Raw genomic sequence first — 22,722 nt, 5'->3', positions numbered from 1 at the left:
CACCTTATATTCAGAACGTACTCAGTGATGTTCTCAGTATAGAAAACCAAAATGTGAATCATATTATGTGTTAAAATTTATCCAAGAGAATCATTGTGACAGGTGAGGTGGAGAGTCCCTCCCTTTACTGTTTAGAGCGGCGGAGACTATAGAGTCTCCTTCAAATTAGACGAGTTCGACGCGGACAAATCAAACAAGCTAGAAAACATGTGTGAAACTGCTCTTATTTTCCTTAGCGCGTGGCTCTGCGCAGCCGGAGCCAGCGCGTGTTGCAAGCCGAGACGGCGCAACACCTATGATTGAAATTTAATGCCGCTACACTGTCATAGATCGCAAGACAGGTAGCCATATTTCTCGAGAGCTGCTGGCCCCAAACTGTATATTATACCTAAGTAGGCACTTTCCTGACCTTTATCTTTCAGTGAGTTTCTAGATTTGCAAGGTGCAGTCTGCTTCAAACCATCAAGAATATTAGAATAAGTCTGGCAACAGCATAGCAAGGTAATGGCATTGCGAAGCAATGTCATAGATGTGAACAAAAAAATAAAGGAAAAGTTGTAAAGGCAGCAGCGAAGCAATGAAGTGTTTCTACTGTATGCATAATAATTATTATAAGCAGTTGTGACTTGTTAATATATACACTAGGTTTCTCAGTAAAACTGTTCATAAAGCAAGTTGTCTGCAATAAATAATTGTGAGGAAAAAACAATAAATATGCTCACAAAAAAATGTTCAGGTCACTTCTGTGTGGAGTAGTTTGCAGTGAAGTTGTAATTTGTTACAATTTTGGAAGGCCAAAGTACGTCATCCAGACGGTCATTTTATTTATCATAATTTGATGTTCTCTGATGTGCTAAGCGGCTTATAAGATGCATAATGACGTCTCATGACGTAACATATGTATTTTCTAGTATGAATGCTAATGTACTATAAGCTAGCTGGTACTACATATTTGTCCTCAGTCGACCAATACTTGCTAAGGTGGCTTTCGATAAGGCAGATTCTGCATAGAAAGTTTCCTTCACAATCATTCATACAATGTAACAAATGGTAAGGCACATCGACGGAGCACTGTCGTATTGGAAAACAGAAAAGATAAAATGAAGGCATCATCGTGGCATCTATACATAGTTTCATAAAAATTTCTGAGTACAGGAAAGGAAACAGATGGATAGGGAAAATGAGGCTTTGTCTTGATCATTGCCAATAGTGGCGTGACAAGAATAAATTGACACCAATAGGATCTGTGAATTTCCACTTTGCCATGGTCTACACTGCAAATTTTCATATTAACGCGGCAAAAATACATGAAAAAGTTTAGTCCCCCCAAATATTGTCTATAATTCGCTAAATATTCTGTGCAGTGGAGCCAAACCAGATCACAACTTAAAACTCAACTCAAGGGTGCATTTGCAATGAACATATGCTGGCCAGTTTGCAAATCATTGATTATAGTCATCTCTTTTATGAGTAAATACTTCCCGGAAAGAAAAGATGGATCGAAAGAAGATAGAAAGAGTGAAGGCTAGTTCATATGTGCAGTTGTCTCGCCTAAATACTATCCTCAGCGCTTAATTTTGTTCGTATATGTCATGTAGTATAAAAGCCTAAGATCGTGGGATGGAGTCCAGACATGGTAGCAGCATTTTAATAGAGGCAAAATTCAATAGCAACCATTTGCCCAGTAATTTTGATGCACATTATAGGGCTCCAGCTGGTCTTATCTGGAACCCTTTACTACAATATCCTTCATAGACTAAGCATCATTTTTGGGCTAGGAAAGCTGCCCATATTACATATATCTTCATAGCATAAATATCATTTTGTAATGAAAGATTACCACTCCAGATGGCGATGAAGAAATACAGAGAGGAGGTGCAGTAAAAAGATAACTGAATTTATTAGCTTGATGATGGGCCCACAAGCAGAGTTTATTAGAACTTGTGTACACTACACTGCAATTAACAAAAAAAAGAGGAAAGGTACAAAAGATATTGCTTTATAAACAAATAAGGCAGACTGCCACTGACATGTCCCAACTACTTTCGTGACAAAGTAATATATCGCTTGCTAAACAATTTTCACGTTCACTATAATGTGGAAGGTTTTGCAGATTTCACATTGTAACTAGGCGCCTCCCCAACCAAGCAGATGTGTAGCACCGTTGGTCGGCTAAAACTCATAATGCCTGCAATTTTTTGTCAGAAATCCAGAAGTAAGTAATGATTTAATGCCTGTGCTGTGCTCTTGGAGTCCATGATTTAAGCTGTGTCCTGAATACGCGTTTTTCAAGCGTTAAGTTTGTTCTTCAGTTCTTGGTGTTGGTACGTTTGACTTGAGTGCCAGCCACGTGCTTCGTCAGCCATCATAAGATCTCCGGTCCAAAAAGCATTTGGTGTTTATTCACTGCAGGCCGCCCATTATTTTTGTCGAAGAAACAAAAAACTTCACGAGTGGCTACCAGTTCAACGTTTCTGAATGGGTGGTGCGTGGGAGTGGCGGCGGCAGTGGCGCAAAATTTTCGACTGTGATGCCAAGCGAAGAGATTTCCGTGGGACAAAATCTCGACGCTCTTTGGATGGCAGGAGACTTACGCCAACAGGGTGCGTGAATACGCCCTCTCGGGCGGCTGTGTGCGGGTAGATACTCTCGGCATGGGCGGCTTTTCCACGTGATGTCATGATGTAGTTGTTTGCAAAGAGTGGGATTTCACTCGATGACGATTGTGTTGTGGGCCGCAGCTGTGATGACAACAGCACCACCAGTGAGGAAAACGACGCAAGTGGGGAGCTTCTGGATAATAAATTTTCATTGCGGAACTTGGCCTTTTTTGTTTCGGACATTATATTTCGCGGCGGGGAGGTTGGCATACATTCAAGATGACTTACAACAGTAAACACGGTACGTGACGAAAGATGTAGCGATGATTTGGACATCGTGCACAGGCAATGAACAAAGAACCCGCACTGAGCACAAAAGCAGCGAGCACTGAGAGCAGGAACATGGGCCACTGAAACTCTGCGGTCACTTCGATGTCACTGATTATCCGCAGCACGGCCCTCCGGCACAAAACATAGTTGCAGTGTAGTTAGACTGATCAGGGCACAGCGATTGGTACGGTCTGGGGCACAAGAGGTGCACAATATTAGGTTGAGGTGGGTCGGAGGTAGTCTCCAAGAAGGCCGGAGTGATCTCATAGGCGACGGAAGTGACCTAGCACTGCACAGAGAGCCTGATGCAGCGAGATGGTGGCCAAACCAAAGCAGGACAAGGTAGCTAGGGGTGAAAGAAACCATGTGGAGAGGGCGGTTGTAATAGTTCTGCTGTGATTTCTGTGAGGCGAGTAGGCGGGAGCATGCTAGATGGTATGCTTGGTCGGAACAGGCAATCACGTCGTGAGCATATTTAGAAAGTAGAGCAGTAGAGGTAGGAAGTAGTACCTGCAGGTAACGGGAGCTCTTAGCCGTACAAAAGATAGACTAGGGAGCGACCACAGTGCAATGAAGGGAAGAGTTCTTTGCTAATTCAACGTAAGGGAAAGCAATATCCCCGTCACGAATATCCAGTGAAACGTATATTGCGAGCATATCGGTAAGAGTGCGGCTAAGGCGCTAGGTGAGGCTATTTGTGCCTATCTTTGTTCGAAGGTGGCAAGGGAATTGCATGAGCGGAAAGGTATAGCCTTAACTTCATACAGCCCAGCAAGCACAACAAATGCCGTCTTCTGGCGGTTTTGTTCATCCATGGCAATTTGCCTACAGCCAGAGCACAGGTCAGTGGAGGAAAAAAATTTGGCACCTTAGAGACAATCAAGGGTATCATTGATTCGTGGCAATGGCTAGACATCTTTTTTGGTTAATCCTATTGAGGTGTCTGTAATCAAAGCAGAACTGCCAAGAGCCACATTTTTTAAAGGATGATGGGTTAGTCTCAAGGGCTGCGGGAAGGCGCAATAATGTTCTTGGCAGGTATTTTTACTACCTCGTTTGAGATAACCTGGCGCTTGGGGTGGGACATACGGTAGGAGTGCCAGCAGTCAGGAGGGGCACCACCAGTTCTTATGTGATGTGTGACAGCATGACCGAGGGCAGCTTTATGCAGATTAAAATGTCCATAAAAGACGAGAAAAGTGTGAAAAGCTGGGCAGATTAGGCAGGTGAGGGGTCAGTGGCTTACATGGTAGTGAACACGTCTGTTGAGAAAGGAAAATGTTGACGGGTGGCATCGGGCCGCGAACTAGGGTAGCATCTAATGCAGCGACTTGTCAACAAGGAAGGCGAGAAAGCATGGTCACACAGATTCCGGATGCAAGTACTAAATAGCAGGAGCTAAAGTTCAGGACTGGTAGGAACAGTGTGTTGGCCTTGACAGCAGCAAACGTAAGGGACAGCGTAACGTTGCAGATAAGCAGTATATCGAGAATAGGTGCAACCATATAATCACCATTAGGGACCGGCAGCAATGGGTACATGGCAAAAAGGGATGCAGTTTGCGATGGCAGGACATCATCTTCAGAGAATTATAGAGGTGAGAAACCCACAAGGCAGTCATCGAAGAATGAGACCTCAAGATGGTCATCCTATAAGCAGCCAATGAGGAGTGAATGTTCCGACAGGAAATCTAAACCGAGAATCAGATCACAGGCGCACATGTGTCAAACGGCCAAACAAGCTGGGGTGCCGTAGCAAGCAGTAGCAACACGAGCGCTACTTTGGCCGTCAGCAACAAGAATACCAGTATCCACAACACACAGACAAGATGTCGCAGAAATAAGGACATTGAGATGGTAGGGGTGAAGGCTGGAGCTCATCACGGACTCATGCATGGCAGTGTCGATGAAAGCATATATGCAGCATCATCTGTGGGGGCTGCTAGTTTTCCAGATAGGAGCGAGATAAGGTGACTGGGGACTGAGAACAACAGCCTAGAAGCGACATGAGGAAAAATCGGCGAGAAGAATGCCTCGGAGGTCTGTGGTGGAGCTTGTGATGAGAAGCGGCAGGAAAAGTCTGGGCGGGAGCTCGAGGTGAAGGCACTGTGGGGAGGTGAAAAGCATGGAGAGCGACTAGTGGAGTTGCGGTGGGGATGCGACCAGGGGCTGCAGCAGCGCCTAGCAATGCAGCCTATGTGAGGGTAGTAAAAGCGGTTTGGTCAGTAGTCTGCGGGATTCCTGAGAAACAGTAGGGGCAGATACCGGGGGTTGGAACCTCAGTGCCAGTTGGGCTACCAAGAGCACACACACTGCCGGATTGATGTTCCAGTTGGCAACTTCTTGCTACACGAATGCCTGGATGAGCAACACGATAGGCAGAGGCATACGACTGGGATAGACACAAAGGACTCCAATTCACGTCACACAATCCTTGCGACTGCGTCTGCGAGGGCAGGCATTCCAGAGAGTGGACGTGGTGGTATCTGCTGGTCCTCAGAGGAAGAGGTTGCTGCTGTGTTAAGAAGCCGAGAAAACAGCTGCGGAATACAGCAGCTTTCAATTTGCTCGAAGCGATGGCACTCCTTGATGGTGTCAATGATAGTGCAGTCCTTGCAGACAAGTAAACGAAAAGCATCATCCACAATACCATTGCAGCCCACGTTGTCTGATTCAGCCAAAGCAACGTCCACTTTGTGGCGAAGCGCCAGGACATCCAGAATATAGGTATGTAGCCCTCTGTGGCGGACTGAGCGCGACGAAAGCTGTTCTTTCAAGGTTACCTTCCAAGCATCAAGTCTTGCAAATAATATGCGTAGTTTTTCGTCACGGGTGTCCCGGCTCATGAGCTCATTCTCGTTAGTTTCATATTGCACCCTGGAAGTGCCGGTAAGGTAAAAGATGACATTCGCCGGCATCAGAGTAGGATCCCACATGGTATAGATGATGACAGGCACGTATGAGGAGAGTGAGTCATGAACATCCGTCTCATCAGTTCCAAACATGCCGGGGTATCAGGGTGACACCATGACTACGAAATGAGCGCTAGCCATCCTCCGTGACTCTGTGCCGGTCTGACTACTTCAAGCTTCATGGTGCGATTGTACACCCGGCTCCTCCACCAACAATTTTAAGTGGCGAATGACACAGTGACGACCCTGACACAGTGCACAGGCAAGGAACACAGAGCCTGCAATAAGCACAAAAGCGCCCAGTACCAAAAGTGGCATCGCGCACCACCGAAACACTTAATTCACTTTATTCATGTAGTACATAAAATGAAAGAGGAGAAATCATGCAGCATCACTTGTGCTAGATAAGAAGGCACTATCACAGTAAAGTAGTAACACAAGGGGCACTGGCAACCCTGACAAGGGGGTATTGAACACCGATTTTGTGCAAACTGATGCTGTCAAATAATAGTAGAAGCAAGACATATTAGGGCTGTGCTAACCGAAGCTCTGGAGATAGAGATAACCCTAAGAGAGGAGCGCTTTTATTACTGCACGAGAAACCTTCATAGATAGTCCCAGCTGCACCAAAAATGCAACGGCTGTGCTGCAATTCGAGCAAAGCAACGTGCCATGCGCATCGGCCTGCAACCGTGGTTAACACTAAGCAGACAACCCACATTACACAGCGTGTCGCCTCTCAGTTTGCTCTGCAGCTGACCCATGTTTCACAAGGAGAAGTTATGGGCCACTTGGTCAGACACGATGTAGAGGAAAAAAACCGCAACTTCAGAAAGGACGCAAGACTGAGAAGTGGTCTTACGTCCTGTCTGAAGTTGTCGTTTTTTCCTCTGCAACCCATCAGTGTGTTCACCTCAACCACACATATGTAGGCCAGACCGAGATAGAACATCTGTGAGCACTAACCAGAAGACGCCCTCAGTTCAGTAGACATTAGAAAGACATGAAGCACGTGTCTGCAACCGAAAGAACATAGGTAACATGTGTACTCTATCATCACTACAACTGATGAAGAAGATACACAAAAGTAGCTATTATGTTTGAACAGGACAATAAATGCTATTTTTACTGCCTGCAACCCCAACACTCAGTTAAGCAAAACACTCAGATATTACAGCTATAATATAACAACGCTCAAAGTACACAGCTACTACCTATGATACACTAAGCCAAGGTACACTTCTGCTAAATATGATAATAGAGCTGAGAAACAACACTAAGAATACACTTCTACCATGATAGACTTCTGCTTGCTATGAAGATGGAACACAAAGCTCAAGATAAACTGTAATATAGTCTTAGGTATTAATTATGATGAAGGAGCGGAAACAAAATAAACCCAGTCTTTCACACAACTTTCACACATTTCAAGCGTGATGAACCCACAGGCCACATCCTTATCTCATGTGAAGCATTCTCTGTGCGGAAAATCTTGAACTGTTGTGATGGAAGCAGAGCAGAGAGGAAGTTCCTTGCATGAAGAAACTCATGGCCAAGAAGAAACTTCGGAGTCACCTCTGTCACACTGGAAATGCTGCCATTACTTAGTAAGCAACAAGAGTCCTCTACACCTCCTTTTAAGGATGATACATCTGTCGAGCGCACAGTTGGTGAGAGTTCTCTTAGCGAATAAGCCAACTCGGACAATCTGCGGCTCACCTGTCCAAGAAGCATTCTGCTGATGCACAATAACCGTTTAACTCACCCCAAACAGTTCTCAAATGGGAAGACACTAACATTGTCCAGCGGACTATAAATTAAGGCGTCACCCGCAATGTGACACAGCATGTGTACATTGTAGATTCGAAACTCCGGTCCATAAAGAACCCCCACTGCTGTGAAAAATACTTCAGGAGATCTGAGGCAAACTTGTTCATCTCTGTCGCAAGAACGTCGCTGAGCAGAATGCACATCGTCACATGAAGGCACAGGAAGTGTTTGTATTGGTTGTCGTCCAGCAAACCGCGTAGCACCACAGGGCCAGTGTAGAGAATGAAGGACCTAAACTCTGCTGCCTTCCATCGGTCCAATTCATCAAGGCCTCTGGGCTGCCAAGCAAATTCTGACGGCAGACTTGTTTGCTGCAGTCTTGCATTCATAATGCTCTGCTGCTGTGCGCCGAGACGATGAAGCAATGGTCCAATGTCCACGTCTGCAGCAACTTACGGACCACTCCCAAGCACACCGTGTGCATGTAATCCATCGGAAAGTGTTTCACCATGTCCACACGCAACTCCAAAAGTGGGCTTCCAGCGTGGTGGCGGGCAGCGTCGGCCATTTTGCGGAAAGAACCATCTCTTCGAATTGATTCCTGAAAGCAGCACACATGGGGAATGTTTGCCGGCGCTTAATTCTTTCTACTTTTTGTGTGCAGCGGTCACAACCGTATAACCAGTGTGTCCCTTGGTACATTTGACATACGAACAGGCTGATGCGTCACATATTACTGCAGCATGTGAAACACTGTGACATACACCTTTGATGATGACACCAGAAGCTTCCATACTTTTCATTTCTTATAGAGATGGGCGAAAAACTGTTCAATATTTGTAGGCTTCTTTTTTTCACAATAGATAGAGGCAACAAATGATCGGCTGTCAACTGCATTCGCCACTGAGCACAGCAAAACCCAGCAGCCCAGCGAAGAGCTCTTGAATATCGGTAATCCGTCGATGTTCACATGGAGGTCAACCTTAGTACCTGCAACATCGCGAAGACAGTTTTTCACTCTTTCAGTCATCTGACTTCGTAGGCCAAAATGCCCGTAGTCGTTAAGAACATCAGTTTTTCGCCCCGCCGCGGTGGCTCAGTGGTTAGGGCGCTCTACTTCTGATCCGGAGTTCCCGGGTTCGAACCCGACCACGGCGGCTGCGTCTTTATGGAGGAAAAACGCTAAGGCGCCCGTGTGCTGTGCGATGTCAGTGCACGTTAAAGATCCCCAGGTGGTCGAAATTATTCCGGAGCCCTACACTACGGCACTTATTCTTCCTTTCTTCTTTCACTCCCTCCTTTATACCTTCCCTTACGGCGCGGTTCAGGTGTCCAAAGATATATGAGACAGATACTGCGCCATTTCCTTTCCCAAAAAACCAATTATTATTATTAACATCAGTTTTTCGCTCAGTCTTCAGTAACGCGCGAGCGTCACGAGGTAGCCGATGGACAACGCGACGCAAAAGCAGACAGAGGTCTTTAACTGCCGAATGGGTGAGTGAATGCTTCCGAGCAATGTCCGCTAGCTCTCGTGCAGCATCTGTCCTTGAGGGGCTTGCTTCTGTGCTTTCTTGCGCGGTAGACGGATCCTCCTCGGGCGAACACAAATATTCGGCACTTTCATCAGAATCGGCTGGCAAGCGAGATCATTCAGAAACTCCTATTCGTCCTGCGGATGCTTCAGAGTATTCTTCGGGCCTTCTGCGTGTGTCCGCATTGTCGGCATCGATTTCACTGTCTTCGCGTGCCGTCGTGAAAAGCCCAAGGTCGCCCTCGGCAGGGGAGGAAATGTCACGGTAAAAATTTGCTGAACTCCCGGTTCAGCCGCCGGTATTTCTGCCGCTTACTGGCCATTCCAAATGAGAACGAGTGCGATCGAGAAGACTCAACCGGAGCGCGCAACGAGCTGGAGCTCTTCGAAGGTAGGTGAGTCGATCAGCTCTTCTGCTCAGCCGGCTCAGCGGTCAGCGGCTTGCGCGCAAAAAGAAAAGTGGTGGAAGCGGAAGTGGCGGAAGTATGTGTGGGCGGACTGAGGTACCTGTGAAGCGGAGTTCAAGCGGCAAATTTAAATTCGCCTTTTGGAATATTTTCGTCAAGCATGATGACCTTTAATAAGAGGACTTGAGTCATCGCTTTCATTAAGTTAATGGAGCTACTACTGCTAAATGGTTTTCTTCCACCATGACTGTGACTTAGTTACTAGACGAGCAAGCTGGCAAATATCCAGTGCTGGGATCCAGACGAAACGTGCATTGTTTATGCTCACAATTAATGAGCAAAATTCAGATCACGCTCAATAAGTAAATCGAAAATTGTAGGCTACTTAAAGTTCTTCAGTGATACATGGCCTTAAAGCCCCGCCATGACGTTTTCTGGCGACCAGGAACTGACCGACGATTACGGTACTCGGCGATGCTAAGTTTTAGCGCAGCTGTTCGGGTATTTAGGTTTTGTGTTTCAAGCTGGTTTTCTGTGACTTATTGGATCAAAAATGATGTAAACGCGTGAAAAGGCTTATTCAGTATTAAAAGAAAATGAACATAATAAAAATAAATTTAAAAATAAAGTAAGGAACGGGAAAAGTAATAAAAATAAATAAAACTAAAAGCAACAAAATTTCTAGCAGTAAAGAAAGCAAATTAAAAAATGCAAAATACAGGGAGAAAGGAAAAGGAAAGGCCTTCGTATTTCCGCCCTTAAACAGACTAAAGTGCATTCCTGTTATTTTTAAAGGCGAGAGCCTTTAATAGCTCATCATTGTCTATCCGTCGCTCCGTCCGCGAAATCTGTCACACTATGATTTCATCAATAGATAATTGCTATAATGAATATACTCTTAGCAATTACTAAGTAATGGGAGATTAGTAGTCATCAATTAGTTATCAACAAATACTTCCTAATTAGGTATTAATTACTAATAGATTAAAAATAAAAGTTACAAATAGACATAACATAAAGAACTTGACGAGAACTTCAGTCCTGGCAATGTTGCATCCTGCAGCTCCTGGACCAGATGGTGTCACTGTTGGTGTGATTAAAATTTTAACCCAGGAGCTTACAAGCGCCCTCTTAGATATGGTCAATGCCTCTCTGGAAAATGCATGGATTCCAAGCATTTGGAAGACGGCGAAAATTATTTTATTAATGAAAGATCTAGGAAAAGGATACGTCTTAGATAATATTCGGCCAATTGCACTGACTTCAAATTTAGTCAAATTAATAGAAAGAATAGTGCACAGTCGCCTCACAAAACATGTTCATGACATCAACGGTCTCAGCTCAGCCCAGATTGGCTTTCGTCGTGGATGCTCTACATGGTCCGCGCATGTGGATCTAGAGAGCAGAAACCGGCTCTCGCTACGCAGAAGAGAAGTTTCAGCTTTGGTCACTCTTGATGTAGCAAAGGCCTATGACAGTGTAGAGCATACTGTTTTGCTTAACAGACTTGCTCAGTCACATCCTCCAACCTACATTTATGCGTGGATATCTGAATTTCTGAAGGACAGATTCTTTTACTGCGCCGAGGGAACCCTATGTTCAAATACATATTATCAATCAAGAGGTGTGCCGAAAGGATCGGTGCTATCCCCTCTGCTTTTTAATATTTTGGTCAGTGGCATCCCCATTCATCCTGATATAACAGTTTTTGTGTATGCAGATGACGTAGCTTTTTTCGCCTCGGCCAGGGATATCCACTCCCTTTACCACATTCTGCAGGGATATTTGGATGCTCTTGGAGTATGGTTGCAGGGTATTAATTTATCCCTGAATGTAGACAAATGCGGAGTTTTGGTATTTCCTCCAGACAGGCCTTTTCACATTTAATTAGTCCATCGCTCTCTCCAGATTCCACAAGTGGAATCCGTAAAATATCTGGGTGTTACTTATCACCCAGCATTAGATTGGAGCCTTCATATAAAGAACAATGCGTTTAAAGGAGAACGCGCAGTTTCGTACTGAACTTATCTCACCACCCGAGTATGTATCGCCAAGGCTAGACCTCATTCATAAGGTTGGTATTCCTTTCTGCAAAAAAAAAGAAAACTTTTTCTTAGTCATTCCTACCACGCGCATCGAATGAGTGGAGTCGCGTTCCTTCTTCGACGGCCACTATCACCGATCATGAGTTGTTAATAGTTGTTGATAGGCTAACAACAACTATTCAGAAACGCTCTGGCTAACATTGTATAACTAGGATACATGTTATGTTGTTTTATCGTTATTTTCTCCTGAAGGCCTCATCTAACAATTTATATGTAGGAGTCATGTTTGTACTTTTTCTCTTCCATTAACTCCTGTTTGTTAAATTTATTTCGCTTTTTTTTGTAGCCACTCCCCTCTATAATGTTTATGTGGCCCTGAGAGCATAATAAATAAATAAATAAATAAATAAATAAATAAATGAATAAATAAATAAATAAATAAATAAATAAATAAATAAATAAAGGCTGCCGGCACTGTTGAATTAGCCTGTTCTTGTTCGTCGATGGAAAGGTTCTGACCAATTTGTGATTCGCATTTCTTAATTATGCGGTGAAGGGCGGGCCGTTTTCGATGGTGGGTGTTATCTTTTCTTGGACACATTGCGTTATCAACGGGAGATCAGTTTGCGAAGAAGAAGCGGTAAGAATGCCTGCACAAAAGCCAAGAATTTCCTTTGTCTTCATCGAAGCATCGCTTCAGTTGGTGGCTGGTGGATGTTAACAAAAGCTGCTGCAATGAACCACGACACTAACGAAGCTTCTGCAGCCTCTGGCGTAGTCGCCAGAGGCATGCTATGTTCATCAACCAGTCGTGAAGGGCATGCGCCACATGTTGCATGGAGACGACGAAAGCATTTGTAGTATTGGCTTAAGTGAAGTGCATTGAAAATAGCAAGAATCCTTATGCTGGCAGTTTTACGCGCGACCGTCGAACACCATTAAAAGTGCATTGCGATATGCGCAAAAGAAGAACGAACAAATTCCTGGTAAAGAAGCCAGTTTCATTGTTAATATGACGATACAACAGCAGCTCTTCACAAGAGTGCAGCGTGCAAGGTTTTGCTAATTGTGCTCGCGGAGCCCTTTTACGCCAGATGTAGAATATTTAGGAAGGCTAAATGTCATAACATCAACTCTTCCCGTGCCCAGCTAATGTAGAGGGGACTGTCGATAGGTGTTGCCCGGCAACTCGCTAATGACGCATGACATTTCTGCATTGTGAAGCCCCGAGTAATCTGCGCAGTTGTTACGAAGGCTGCAGGCGGAAAGGTACTACCTGTTTTGGCCACACACAGCCTCCTTGGCTTTGTCGTGGTGCTGCAATGGAAGCCCCTATTGCGGTTTGAACATTTGAACATTTATTTGTTTATTCTACACAAAAAGTGAAAAGGGAGGGTGGAGAAAAAGCTGTTTTAACACAGCTTGACAGCGCTCCATTCCCCAAAGGCAACAGTAACAGCTTGCATATATCCCGTTACAAGATTACAGAAAAAAAGATTAAAATACTGCATACAAGACTACAGGTTTCAAAGCCTAGAAGTTTGCAAAGGCACCAGGCAAAGGACAATCATTGTTAAAAAGGAAAAGAAAAAAAAGAAAGATTCGGACAAATGTACGTGGAAGAGAGGCATACATACGCAACGCATCTGTCTAATGCAAAAACACTAATAATTTCAATGAAATGAAAAAGTTATCCACATTGATTATTTCTCTTAACATCACAAATGTTCACTGTGACATGATAATATCAGTAAAATGCGGTTGTTTTTAAGCCTTTACACATCCACGCCTTGCGAGTGGAAGCGGTTAAGGGCACAGGGTAAGCCCTATACTTCCCATGCATTTTAGGCCATGTTGAGGTACATGTTTCTCACTAACTAATAACAGTAGCCTAATAATACATATATCATTGTTTGCCAAATTTTGTGCTCTTTTTACTGAATTAGAATATTTGAAATGTGTCGAAAATTCGATTTTTAATAAAATTTTTTCTGGTACTACACAAATCTGGCCTTTCTTTGCGCATTTCAAAATTCATAACAGAATAACTGCTCAGTGAAATTGCTTAATTCTAGTTCAGTAGTTGGCAACACTTATGTAGATGATTGCAAAAAAAAATCAGCCGTCTGTCTTGAAAGGCATTGGAAATAATGGTACCTTTGTAAGAAAAAACACTGTTTTGAGATAATAGAGCGTAAAGAGAAAAAAGATGTGAAAAACCATTTTTTATTCGCAGAAACGCCTCCATAGTAATTTGTTAATAGCCCCCTGCTTCGTAGTCACTGTCGCCGTCATTTTTTCGCTTTTCGGTTTGTCGTTTTGACTGTCGGGCCTCTTTTGTAAGCTGTCGTGTTGCTCGGTCCGCAAAGTACATGCGCTTATGGTCAGCTTCCCTCAGCCACTTGATGGTGTTGCTCCCTGGGTTCAATCCACACGCCTTCAAAACGTTGGCCCGTGCGATGCTACCATCATTAAATGAAAGAACAGCATCCAGTGTTGCCATCCGTAGGGTCCGAAGCCTAACAAACACATTCTTTGGCGCGCGTTCCCAAACAACATGGTTGAACGACTCATTTGCATTTTGAGTTCGCCCATGCAGGCCCTTCTCTAGGAGCTCAGCCTTCGATAGCTCCCTATAAATGGGTTTGATAGCCTCCAAGACAGATGCAGGCAAACTCTCCTTGTGGAAAAATGGCTTGCCCTCTGACTGACTTCTGTTGAAGGAACACCACGTATCAGGTCCCTTCGGGCAAAGTCCATGGCATGGGTCATCGTCTGTGGCCGATAAGTGGAAGAAGGTTGCCCAAACGGCCTTTCGCATTTCATCCAGGTTTCCTACATTTCTTCTGATGGCCAAACCATAGTACGTCTGGAGCTTGTCTATTACTGCATCAGTCAGTCGGCCTCGGCCCGAGAGGCTCTTTCCATCAGAGAGTTTTCCTGCTTTGTTTCCTTTTTTTAGCCTTCGTAACCTTGTGCCCATCTTTTTTGCACGTGCCCTATGCACTCAACCTTGGATATTTCAACGGAATCACCATATGGCATTTGTGCCTTCACAGCCATAAAAGCCTTGCTGTCACCATCCCCAAAGTATTTGACGTATCGAACGCTGTGAAGCTCCTCACTCCTGCCGAAAATTTTCAGTGCTCCTGCGGCTTCCATTCCACCGCTGGTGCCTTGGTAGTTGCTTTGGCACACCTCTCTATGAAGGGGGTCACTGTTTGTACCCTTGATGCTGCACTTTGGACAACGTTTAGACAAAACCTCCACATCCAGCACTTTCCCAGAGTCTACACTGGTCGCAGAGACTATGCCGTTATTGGAAGTATGGCCTCGCTTCTGCCAGCTTCCATCAAGAGCAACTGCGATGTCTTTATCCCCCTCATTCAGCTGCACAGCTTCGTCAGCTGCCCTTTTCATCGACTCCTGAGCAGTAGCTTCGATGTGACCTAGAAGCTCTTGATTGTATTTCGCAAACTTTGTCGGCGGCTTAGGAAGGTTTAGCATAGCACAGAGTATATTTCCTGCAGCCATTCCCTTACCAATGGACCTCAAGGCATACACTAACCTGAGGTTGGCTTCATAGAGGCCAGAAGTAGTTCTCTTCGACGTCTCAAATCGTTGTGCGGCACTACACACTTCACAGTTCAAACTGTAAACGCTTGCAACACCTACCCGTTTTGTCACAATTTCGATGAGCTCAACACTTCCACCGCACTCTCTGCACACACAAATCTGTGTAATTGCGGCACAAATGCCGTCCATGTCCATTAAGGCATATTGGCTGCTGCTCTGTAGCACATCCTCTTCCTGGAAGCACAGAGAAAATCTTGAAAGCTTCGATGTCGAGGAGCTGGCGCGTTCGGCGTTCGGGATCTCATTCGGTCGTGGACATCCTTTTGCTTTTTCACGATGAGCGTAGCGGTTGCCGTGAAATTCACGCCTGCCGAAGGCCTTCTTTGCCCTGGGCATCTCAACTTATCAGCAGCAACCAACACCGGCACAATTTACAATACTGATCGAAAGGGATAGCACTCGGACGCAGCTGCATGAAGGTTGCAGAAACGTGGAAAAAACGTGCAAAGCGTCTCAGGATTGTCTTGGCTAAAAAGGAGGAGCTGTACAATAGTTGCCAGACAATTTTTTATATGTACCTGATTTTAGACAAGTTTTGAAATCAGGTGGTGGACTTTTTGGTTGAAAAAATTGACGTTAACCCTGAAAGGGGGCGTGGCCGCTCACTACTTGGTTTCGGAAAAAGCGTTTTTCAGCCGTAAATATGGCTTTCTGAGGAAAGTGCGATCATGGAACATGTGTAGAAAGAATTGAACTTCTAAAATTCTAGAAGAAAAAAAAAACGATTTTTTTTCTAATTTTACCTTACCCTGTGAATGCTTGGCAGCATGTGCGCAATTCTTTGTTGGCCATGTACGCGAAAAAGGAATGTTCCAGGCTGATGACGATAGGGATAGACGCTGAGTGTGCTCTCTAAGTTTGCCTGTGTTAGGAATGTCTCAAGTTTCCCCTTAAATGCTCGCTTGTAGCATCTAATTAACTTGAAGCTGTATATGTCAGTCGCTTTTAATATATTGTTCTTGAGGAAAAGTGGTTGAGTGTGTTCCAAGTAAGGAACATTCTCAATTGCTCTTATTCCTTTCTTCTGCAATAGAATTAAGCTATGCAGATTATTTAATGTCGTGTTTCCCCAAATCAGTGAGCAATAATCAAGCTGCGAATGGATTAATGAATTATAAAGAAGCTTTTTTACATCAGTTGGAAACGAGTGACGGCACCTATTTAAAACACCAGCAGCTTTCTCCACTTTCCCGGAAAGAATCTTGACATGTTCGTTCCAAGACATGTCACCTCAGGAAGTCACCCCAAGTGTTTTGACACTTTTATCGCACGATATACTAAATGGTACTAATCTGATAGTATTTGTCATCTTAACGCAAGTGCCTCGAGCCGTGAAAATGGCGCATTTTGTTTTTGCTTCGTTGATAAGCAGGTTGTTTCTTTGCGACCATTCTTGAAGCGTATTGCAAATGGAGCTTGCTTCGCGAAGCATACATGATAAATCTCGGCCTGCAGCATGCACAGTACAGCCATCAGCGTAGATTAGAAATTGACATCTGAGGATTGTTTGAACAACATGATTTACATAGTACAAAAACAATATGGGACCTAGGATACTGCCTTGTGGAACGCCAGTTTTTATTTGTCGGGGGCTTTATTTACGTTCGTTAATTGCTACAAATTGGGTTCGTGAGTGAAGGTAAGATTTTAGAAGCTCGAGCGATAGTCCTCGGGTACCATATCCAATTTTGTGAGCAATAAGTCGTGGTTAACGCGGTCAAAATCTTTGCTGACGTCTAGGTAAATACCAAGCGTCATTAATTTTTTTTTCAAAGTTATCTAGTATTATGTCTTTCTGAATGATTAAGGCGGTATATGACCATGAGCAAAAAATCCTCGAAAAATCCTCAGAGGAGCAACCAAGAAGGCAGGCCCGTCACGTAGGTCACACAACCTCGTGGCACCATCACAACCGGCCTACCGGATTGTGAGGAAACTACGCACCGTTGCAGGTGGCGGTTATGTTAATGATTGATCGCTCGAAGTTTTCTGCGAGAGCAACTTTAGTCGCACAAGCGCCACCGCTGGGAGCACCTGCGATTGCAGGGCAGTGGCGCATCGCTTTACCGCTGCACCCATCCGCCGGGAGTGGTATGCGAACTCCTACGGATTTATAAATGTTAAGTAGAAAGTAACTAATTCTGCATATATGGGCATTGAGCAATTAAGCTATCGCGTCATGCCATTAAGGCAGAGCTCATGTGTCGCCTCAATTTATACTCAGCAGTGGGCTAGTCTAATCAGCTTTAGCGTGAATTTTCTTTGTATAAACCGCAGCGGTGGCCAAGTGGTTGAGCATCCGCATCGCACGCGGGAGGTGCGGGGTTTGATCACCAGCGCCGCCGAGTACCCACCGGTGATACAATGGGTACAAGCTTTCTCCTGGTCTGGTGTTCGGCTTCTTTAGGGTGAAATGCATGGGAAATGGGTCTTTGACCCCGTCTTGAGAAATGGAAAATACCTTGTGCTATGGCGCTCTTTGGCCGTAGATGCCCTTGCGGCGTAAAAATTCATAACCATCATTTTTCTTGTGTATAACTACTGTCGCTAGGCAGTTCCTTTATAGACTGGGCTTGCGCAATGACTGTAAACCTATTTGCGTTTGTTGTAAAGCCGCCTGCATTCTCGTAACCCGGATTGAGTGTATAATAATGCTGGTTGCATTCTACGCAGGCATGCTGTGCACCAGCTAAACTCGCCTTCCCGTTTGCTCAGTTTACTTACACATTGTGGGCGTAAAATTCCATAAACAAAGTAAAAAAGGAGTGACGTATTTTCTGCCTCCTCAGTTAACCCCATTTTCTTCGCAGTTCCCCAAGTGGCACCCTGCTCCGTCCCACCGCCGCATATTGACAATGGTAGCTACGTGGAAGTTAAAGAGGAGCGTCTCGCCCTGTACCACTGCAATGAAGGATTTTGGCTGAAAGGCCCCGCCAAACTCACGTGTGTCTCTTCCGCCGAGGGCAAAGACACCTGGCAGCCCGACCGGGGTCCTGAATGTCTTGGTGAGTCGGAACCAATAACCAGCAGTAATTTTGATACTTCACTGTTCATGCGGCTTTTATGACTACTGTGGAACTTCGTCATATGACACTGTAGCGACGAAAGAACAGAAAAGCCAGTTTCGTGCGCCTTGATTTCCTTCGTGATCATTCCACCCTCATCAACTGCATAAAAAGGGTGATTGAGGTTGACCTTCATTCTGCAGAGTCGCCGTCTCCGGTTGTGCCTTGTCTTTCTAGTCCGTGCCACTTACACGTCTTTTTCTGTGCCCCATCTGTCCCCGATGGTGAAGATGTTGTCACCGAGAAACGGTTGACGTACGATGGGCTGGTGCAGGCATCACGAGAGATGAAGACGACAAAGCATCTAGCCCCGAGATGGCTCAAGGCTTGCCAACTGCCAGGAAATGCAGTTTAGCCGCGGTATGGCGCCACTAGAGGAGTTAGATGTGTGGTATTGCTCCCCCTCTCTGAAAGACACCGACTCGGTGTGGTAGCAATGCGAGGCAGGACCACAAGGGTAGTCGCGCGTGTCTGACGTGTGGTGCGAGGGGCTAGCGGGCGTGCTACGGCTTCATACGGGTGGCGCGGACAACTTCGGAGGTCGGCCGTCTAGAAGAGCTAACTGTTCCCTGGGGAGAACTTAGTAGGTAACTTCACTTGAGCTGGCGGAGCACCTCGTAGTTGCCAAAGTATCTGTGTAGAAGCTACACATAGCATTGTCGCATGCGGATTGGGCTCCACACCCACACTTGTTCGCCGGGCTGGTAACGCACATTTCGGTGACGGAGGTTATAGCGCCGAGCGTCGTGAACTTGCTGGTGCCGGATGCGCTGTCGAGCCAGTTGGCGGGCGGCCTCAGCGTAACGAACAAATTGGGCAGCACCCATAACAGAGGGGGTAGCGCTAGCTGGAAGCAGCACTACATCCAGCATGGTTGTGCCTTAGCGACCATGTACTAAACGAAATGGAGTGAAGCGTGTCGTTTCCTGGACCGCAGTATTATAGGCAAAGGTGACGTAAGAGAGTATGGCGTCCCAGTTCCGTTGGTCCGCGTCGACATACATGGAAATCATGTCGGCGATCGTCTTGTTGAGCCGTTCGGTGAGGCCGTTCGTTTGAGGGTGGTAAGCGGTTGTTTTTCGGCGACTGGTGCCACTCAGGCGCATAACCTCATGCGTAAGGGCTGAGGTGAACGCTGTTTCCCTGTCAGTTGAAACGATGGTGGATGCACCGTGACGAAGAACAATGTTTTTAATGAAAATGATCGCAATTTAGTCAGCAGTACCAAGGGGAAGAGGTTAGTCTCACAGTATCGGCTGAGGTAGTCGGTGGCGACCACAATGTAGCGGTTACCCAGCGAGGACTCCGGAAATGGGCCGAGTATGTCCATGCAGACTTGATGGAAGGGGACCTGAAGCGGATAAATAGGCTGGAGTGGGCCGGTTGGCTTAGTCGGCGCCGTCTTGCGACGCTGGCGCTCGCGGCAAGTTCTTACGTAACGCTTCAGAGCTGCAGAAACCCTGGGCCAGTAGCAGTTTTGCGGTATTCGTGCCAAAAGTAAGACAAAAACCCAGGTGACCAGAAGATAGGTCATCATGGCTCGCCTGCAGGACTTCGTCGCGAAGGGCTGTAGGCACGACGAGTAGATAGATAGCTTCTGTTGGACTGTAGTTTTTCTTATACAAGACGCCGTCGCGTAAACAGAACGACGACAGCCCGCGCGAGAAGATTCGCGGGGGAGACTGAGCGCTTCCTTCCAGATACTCAATGAGGGGCTGTAGTTCACTGTCGTCTCTTTGGTGTTGAATGAGAATGGACGTGGCGATGGCGCCAAGAAACACAGAATCGTCGTCGGGGTCAGCTCGGGGGTCCTCGACTTATAGACGATGGTGACATCGAATTCCTGAAGTCGAAGGCTTCAGCGTGCAAAGCGTCCCGAGGGACCTTTGAGGTTTTCCACCCAACACAGCGAGCGGGGGTCACTGACGACCCTAAAAGGGCGGCCATATAGGTACGGGCGAAATTTGGTTACTGCCCACACAATGGCTAGGTATTCTTTTGAAGCGACAAGCTTCACTAGGGTCGTCAACACCGGGCTTCGCGTGAGCCACACTACAGATTTGCCACAGCTGCGCATGCGCGAAACCGAGTGACGTCACGCGGAGTACAGGTGGTCGCTGCTGCCGCACCCGTCGTAGCCTCCGCGCGCTGACTCCGTCGTCTGATTGTGAAACCGAGTGCCGTCACGCGGAGCGCAGGTGGCCGCTGCTGCCGCAGCCGTCGCTGCCGCCGCGCGCTGCGTCCGTCGTCTGACCTTTCGCCATGGAAGGAGGAGAAGACCCAGAAGTGGTAGCGTGGTATTTGGAGATTTCAATAGCTTTGTACAACGATTGTACAAGCTTTGTATACCTAAGACAACACGTTTTTTAAAAGCTAGAAAGGAATACCCAAATTGTAACCCTATGTATGAAATCTTAAGCTAAACCACGAGCATCACCACGAAGCTTTTCGTTTCGAGATATCCACGCTTAACACTTTAGCTAAGCCTCAGCCCAACTTTTTTCGGTGGTGGAATAGTTCGCCTCAGATCGTGACAAGGTGCGGCTCGCATATGCGATTACGCGTTCGAGACCATCCTTCCTCTGCGCAAGGACCGCACCGAGCCCGATGTTGCTGGCGTCTGTGTGTAGTTCAGTGTCGGCAGACTCGTCAGAGTGTCCAAGGATGGGCGTACTTTGGAGACGAGTGCGGACGTCTTCAAAGGCTTGCTGTTGCTCCAAGCCCCAGAGGAACGGTTCGGAATCTTTTGTGAGTCGGGTGAGGGGCTCAGAAATCTAGAGCCCTGTCTACATAAACCCGACAGGACCGGGTATAGTCAGCATCGGGCTTGGTGACTCGCCTCTGACTCGCCCCGATTGGTGTCGATATGAACTCTGTTCAAGCGCGTAAGTATCGCAGCGACGCCTGGCGTCGAGGATCGCAGTTATCGTGCTAGTTTCCGGTTCCTATTTTTGGCCCGCGGGCTTCCGCGCGTTCGCAGTGGCCGTGTCGTCTGCTGTTTTGATCATGATGCTCACTCTTCATCAGCTTTATTTCATGACCCTTTTGATGTCACTAATAAGCGTTCATAATGTGCTTCTCTCTGCCGCGGTGATTCATTACCGGTCTCGTTGCCAACGAATACGGAGTATATCAAACAGCCGAACACCGCTCACCGCCGGTTGGTCCGTCCACGAAGTCGCCGTCATGCATGGTTAGTATCCATTCTTCTACGCCTGTCCTCGCTAATCCTGGTGTGCAGAAACTAATATCGCGGATGATGTGGCATTCCTAAAGCAACATATCTCGAATACAGTAGTCTGCATGAGTTTTAACGGTGGAGTGTGAGACGAAAAATGGAGCGCGGAAGTGCTGCCTTTTACAAAACTAACCGATCAACGGGTTTTGCATCTTAGCCGAGTAGCATGACACTTATGGCGGACCTTAAGCTCTAATTCTGTGCAAGGTCAGGAGAACCTCTGTACTCACTTTTCGGGACTTTTCACTCAGTAGGAGTGCCGTAAGGGGGCTGAAAAACTAGCCCCGTTGCTCGGTTGCTTTTACAAAGGGGGCACAGCTCGTTACCAAACATGCACTGCGCTGTTACGAGAATACGTACTCCTGTGTTTGGTGTAGGGCTCGAGAGCATGGTGACGCGGCTGCAGATCCTCGCATTACGTAATATTAAACATCGTTACTTTATGACGCTTCATCAATCGCGAGGTTTTCATAAATTGCTTCTTGGTTTTCATAGGGTAGCAGGATGCAAGCACATGTGCGTAAAAGTAATTATATAACGTTGCTGAATTTTGGTAAGTGCTGCATAAGTTCATTAACCTCATAACGATGGAGTAAGCTAATGAAATATGCAATCCTGTATTTTCAATGATTACTTTTAATAACTGCACTAAAAGCCAGCAGCAAGTGAATTGGAAATACTCAAAATCAAGCAACAGAGTTCGTGCTTTCCAATACCTTATGTAGCACCATGGCATATTTTGTGACACTCGTTGTTTAGGACTGTGATATCCACGCACTTGTCTGCAGTTTCTGCATATTCATAAAAAGATAGTGAAAAAAGTGCGTGTCAAATTCATAACACCAGGTATCTTCCGGAGCCCTCCACTACGGCACCCATTCTTCCTTTCTTTCACTCCCTCCTTTATCCCTTCCCTTACGGCGCGGTTCAGGTGTCCAAAGATATATGAGACAGATACTGCGCCATTTCCTTTCCCCAAAAACCAATTATTATTATTATTATCTTCCAGGACTGGAATCCCTGGCACAACCACCAAAACGGCGCATGTGGATGAAGAACAGAAGCAGTGATTGGTGGGACAATATTGTTTGCTCAAATTTTGATAACGATGAATGGAAAGAAACCTTCAGGATGTCACGAGCAAATTTCTGTGAATTGGTTGCTGCCCTTGCTCCATTTACGTCAC

General features: G+C 46.0%; 1 protein-coding gene across 4 annotated transcripts in view; it reads left to right on the top strand.

Moving 5' to 3' along the window:
* The window catches only part of LOC144096606 (complement factor B-like), a 227,044-nt gene that overhangs the window by 19,852 nt on the left and 184,470 nt on the right, over positions 1–22,722 (top strand). For all 4 annotated transcript variants that reach the window (XM_077629415.1, XM_077629413.1, XM_077629416.1 and 1 more), the window contains exon 3: positions 18,044–18,238. In XM_077629415.1, coding sequence (XP_077485541.1) covers positions 18,044–18,238 — 195 coding nt within the window. The remainder of the gene's footprint in view (positions 1–18,043; positions 18,239–22,722) is intronic.

Source organism: Amblyomma americanum, chromosome 7 (genome assembly GCF_052857255.1).
Source record: "Amblyomma americanum isolate KBUSLIRL-KWMA chromosome 7, ASM5285725v1, whole genome shotgun sequence".
Taxonomy (NCBI): domain Eukaryota; kingdom Metazoa; phylum Arthropoda; class Arachnida; order Ixodida; family Ixodidae; genus Amblyomma; species Amblyomma americanum.
The sequence above is the reverse complement of the archived record's forward strand: the minus strand, read 5'-3'. Positions and strand labels throughout refer to the sequence as shown.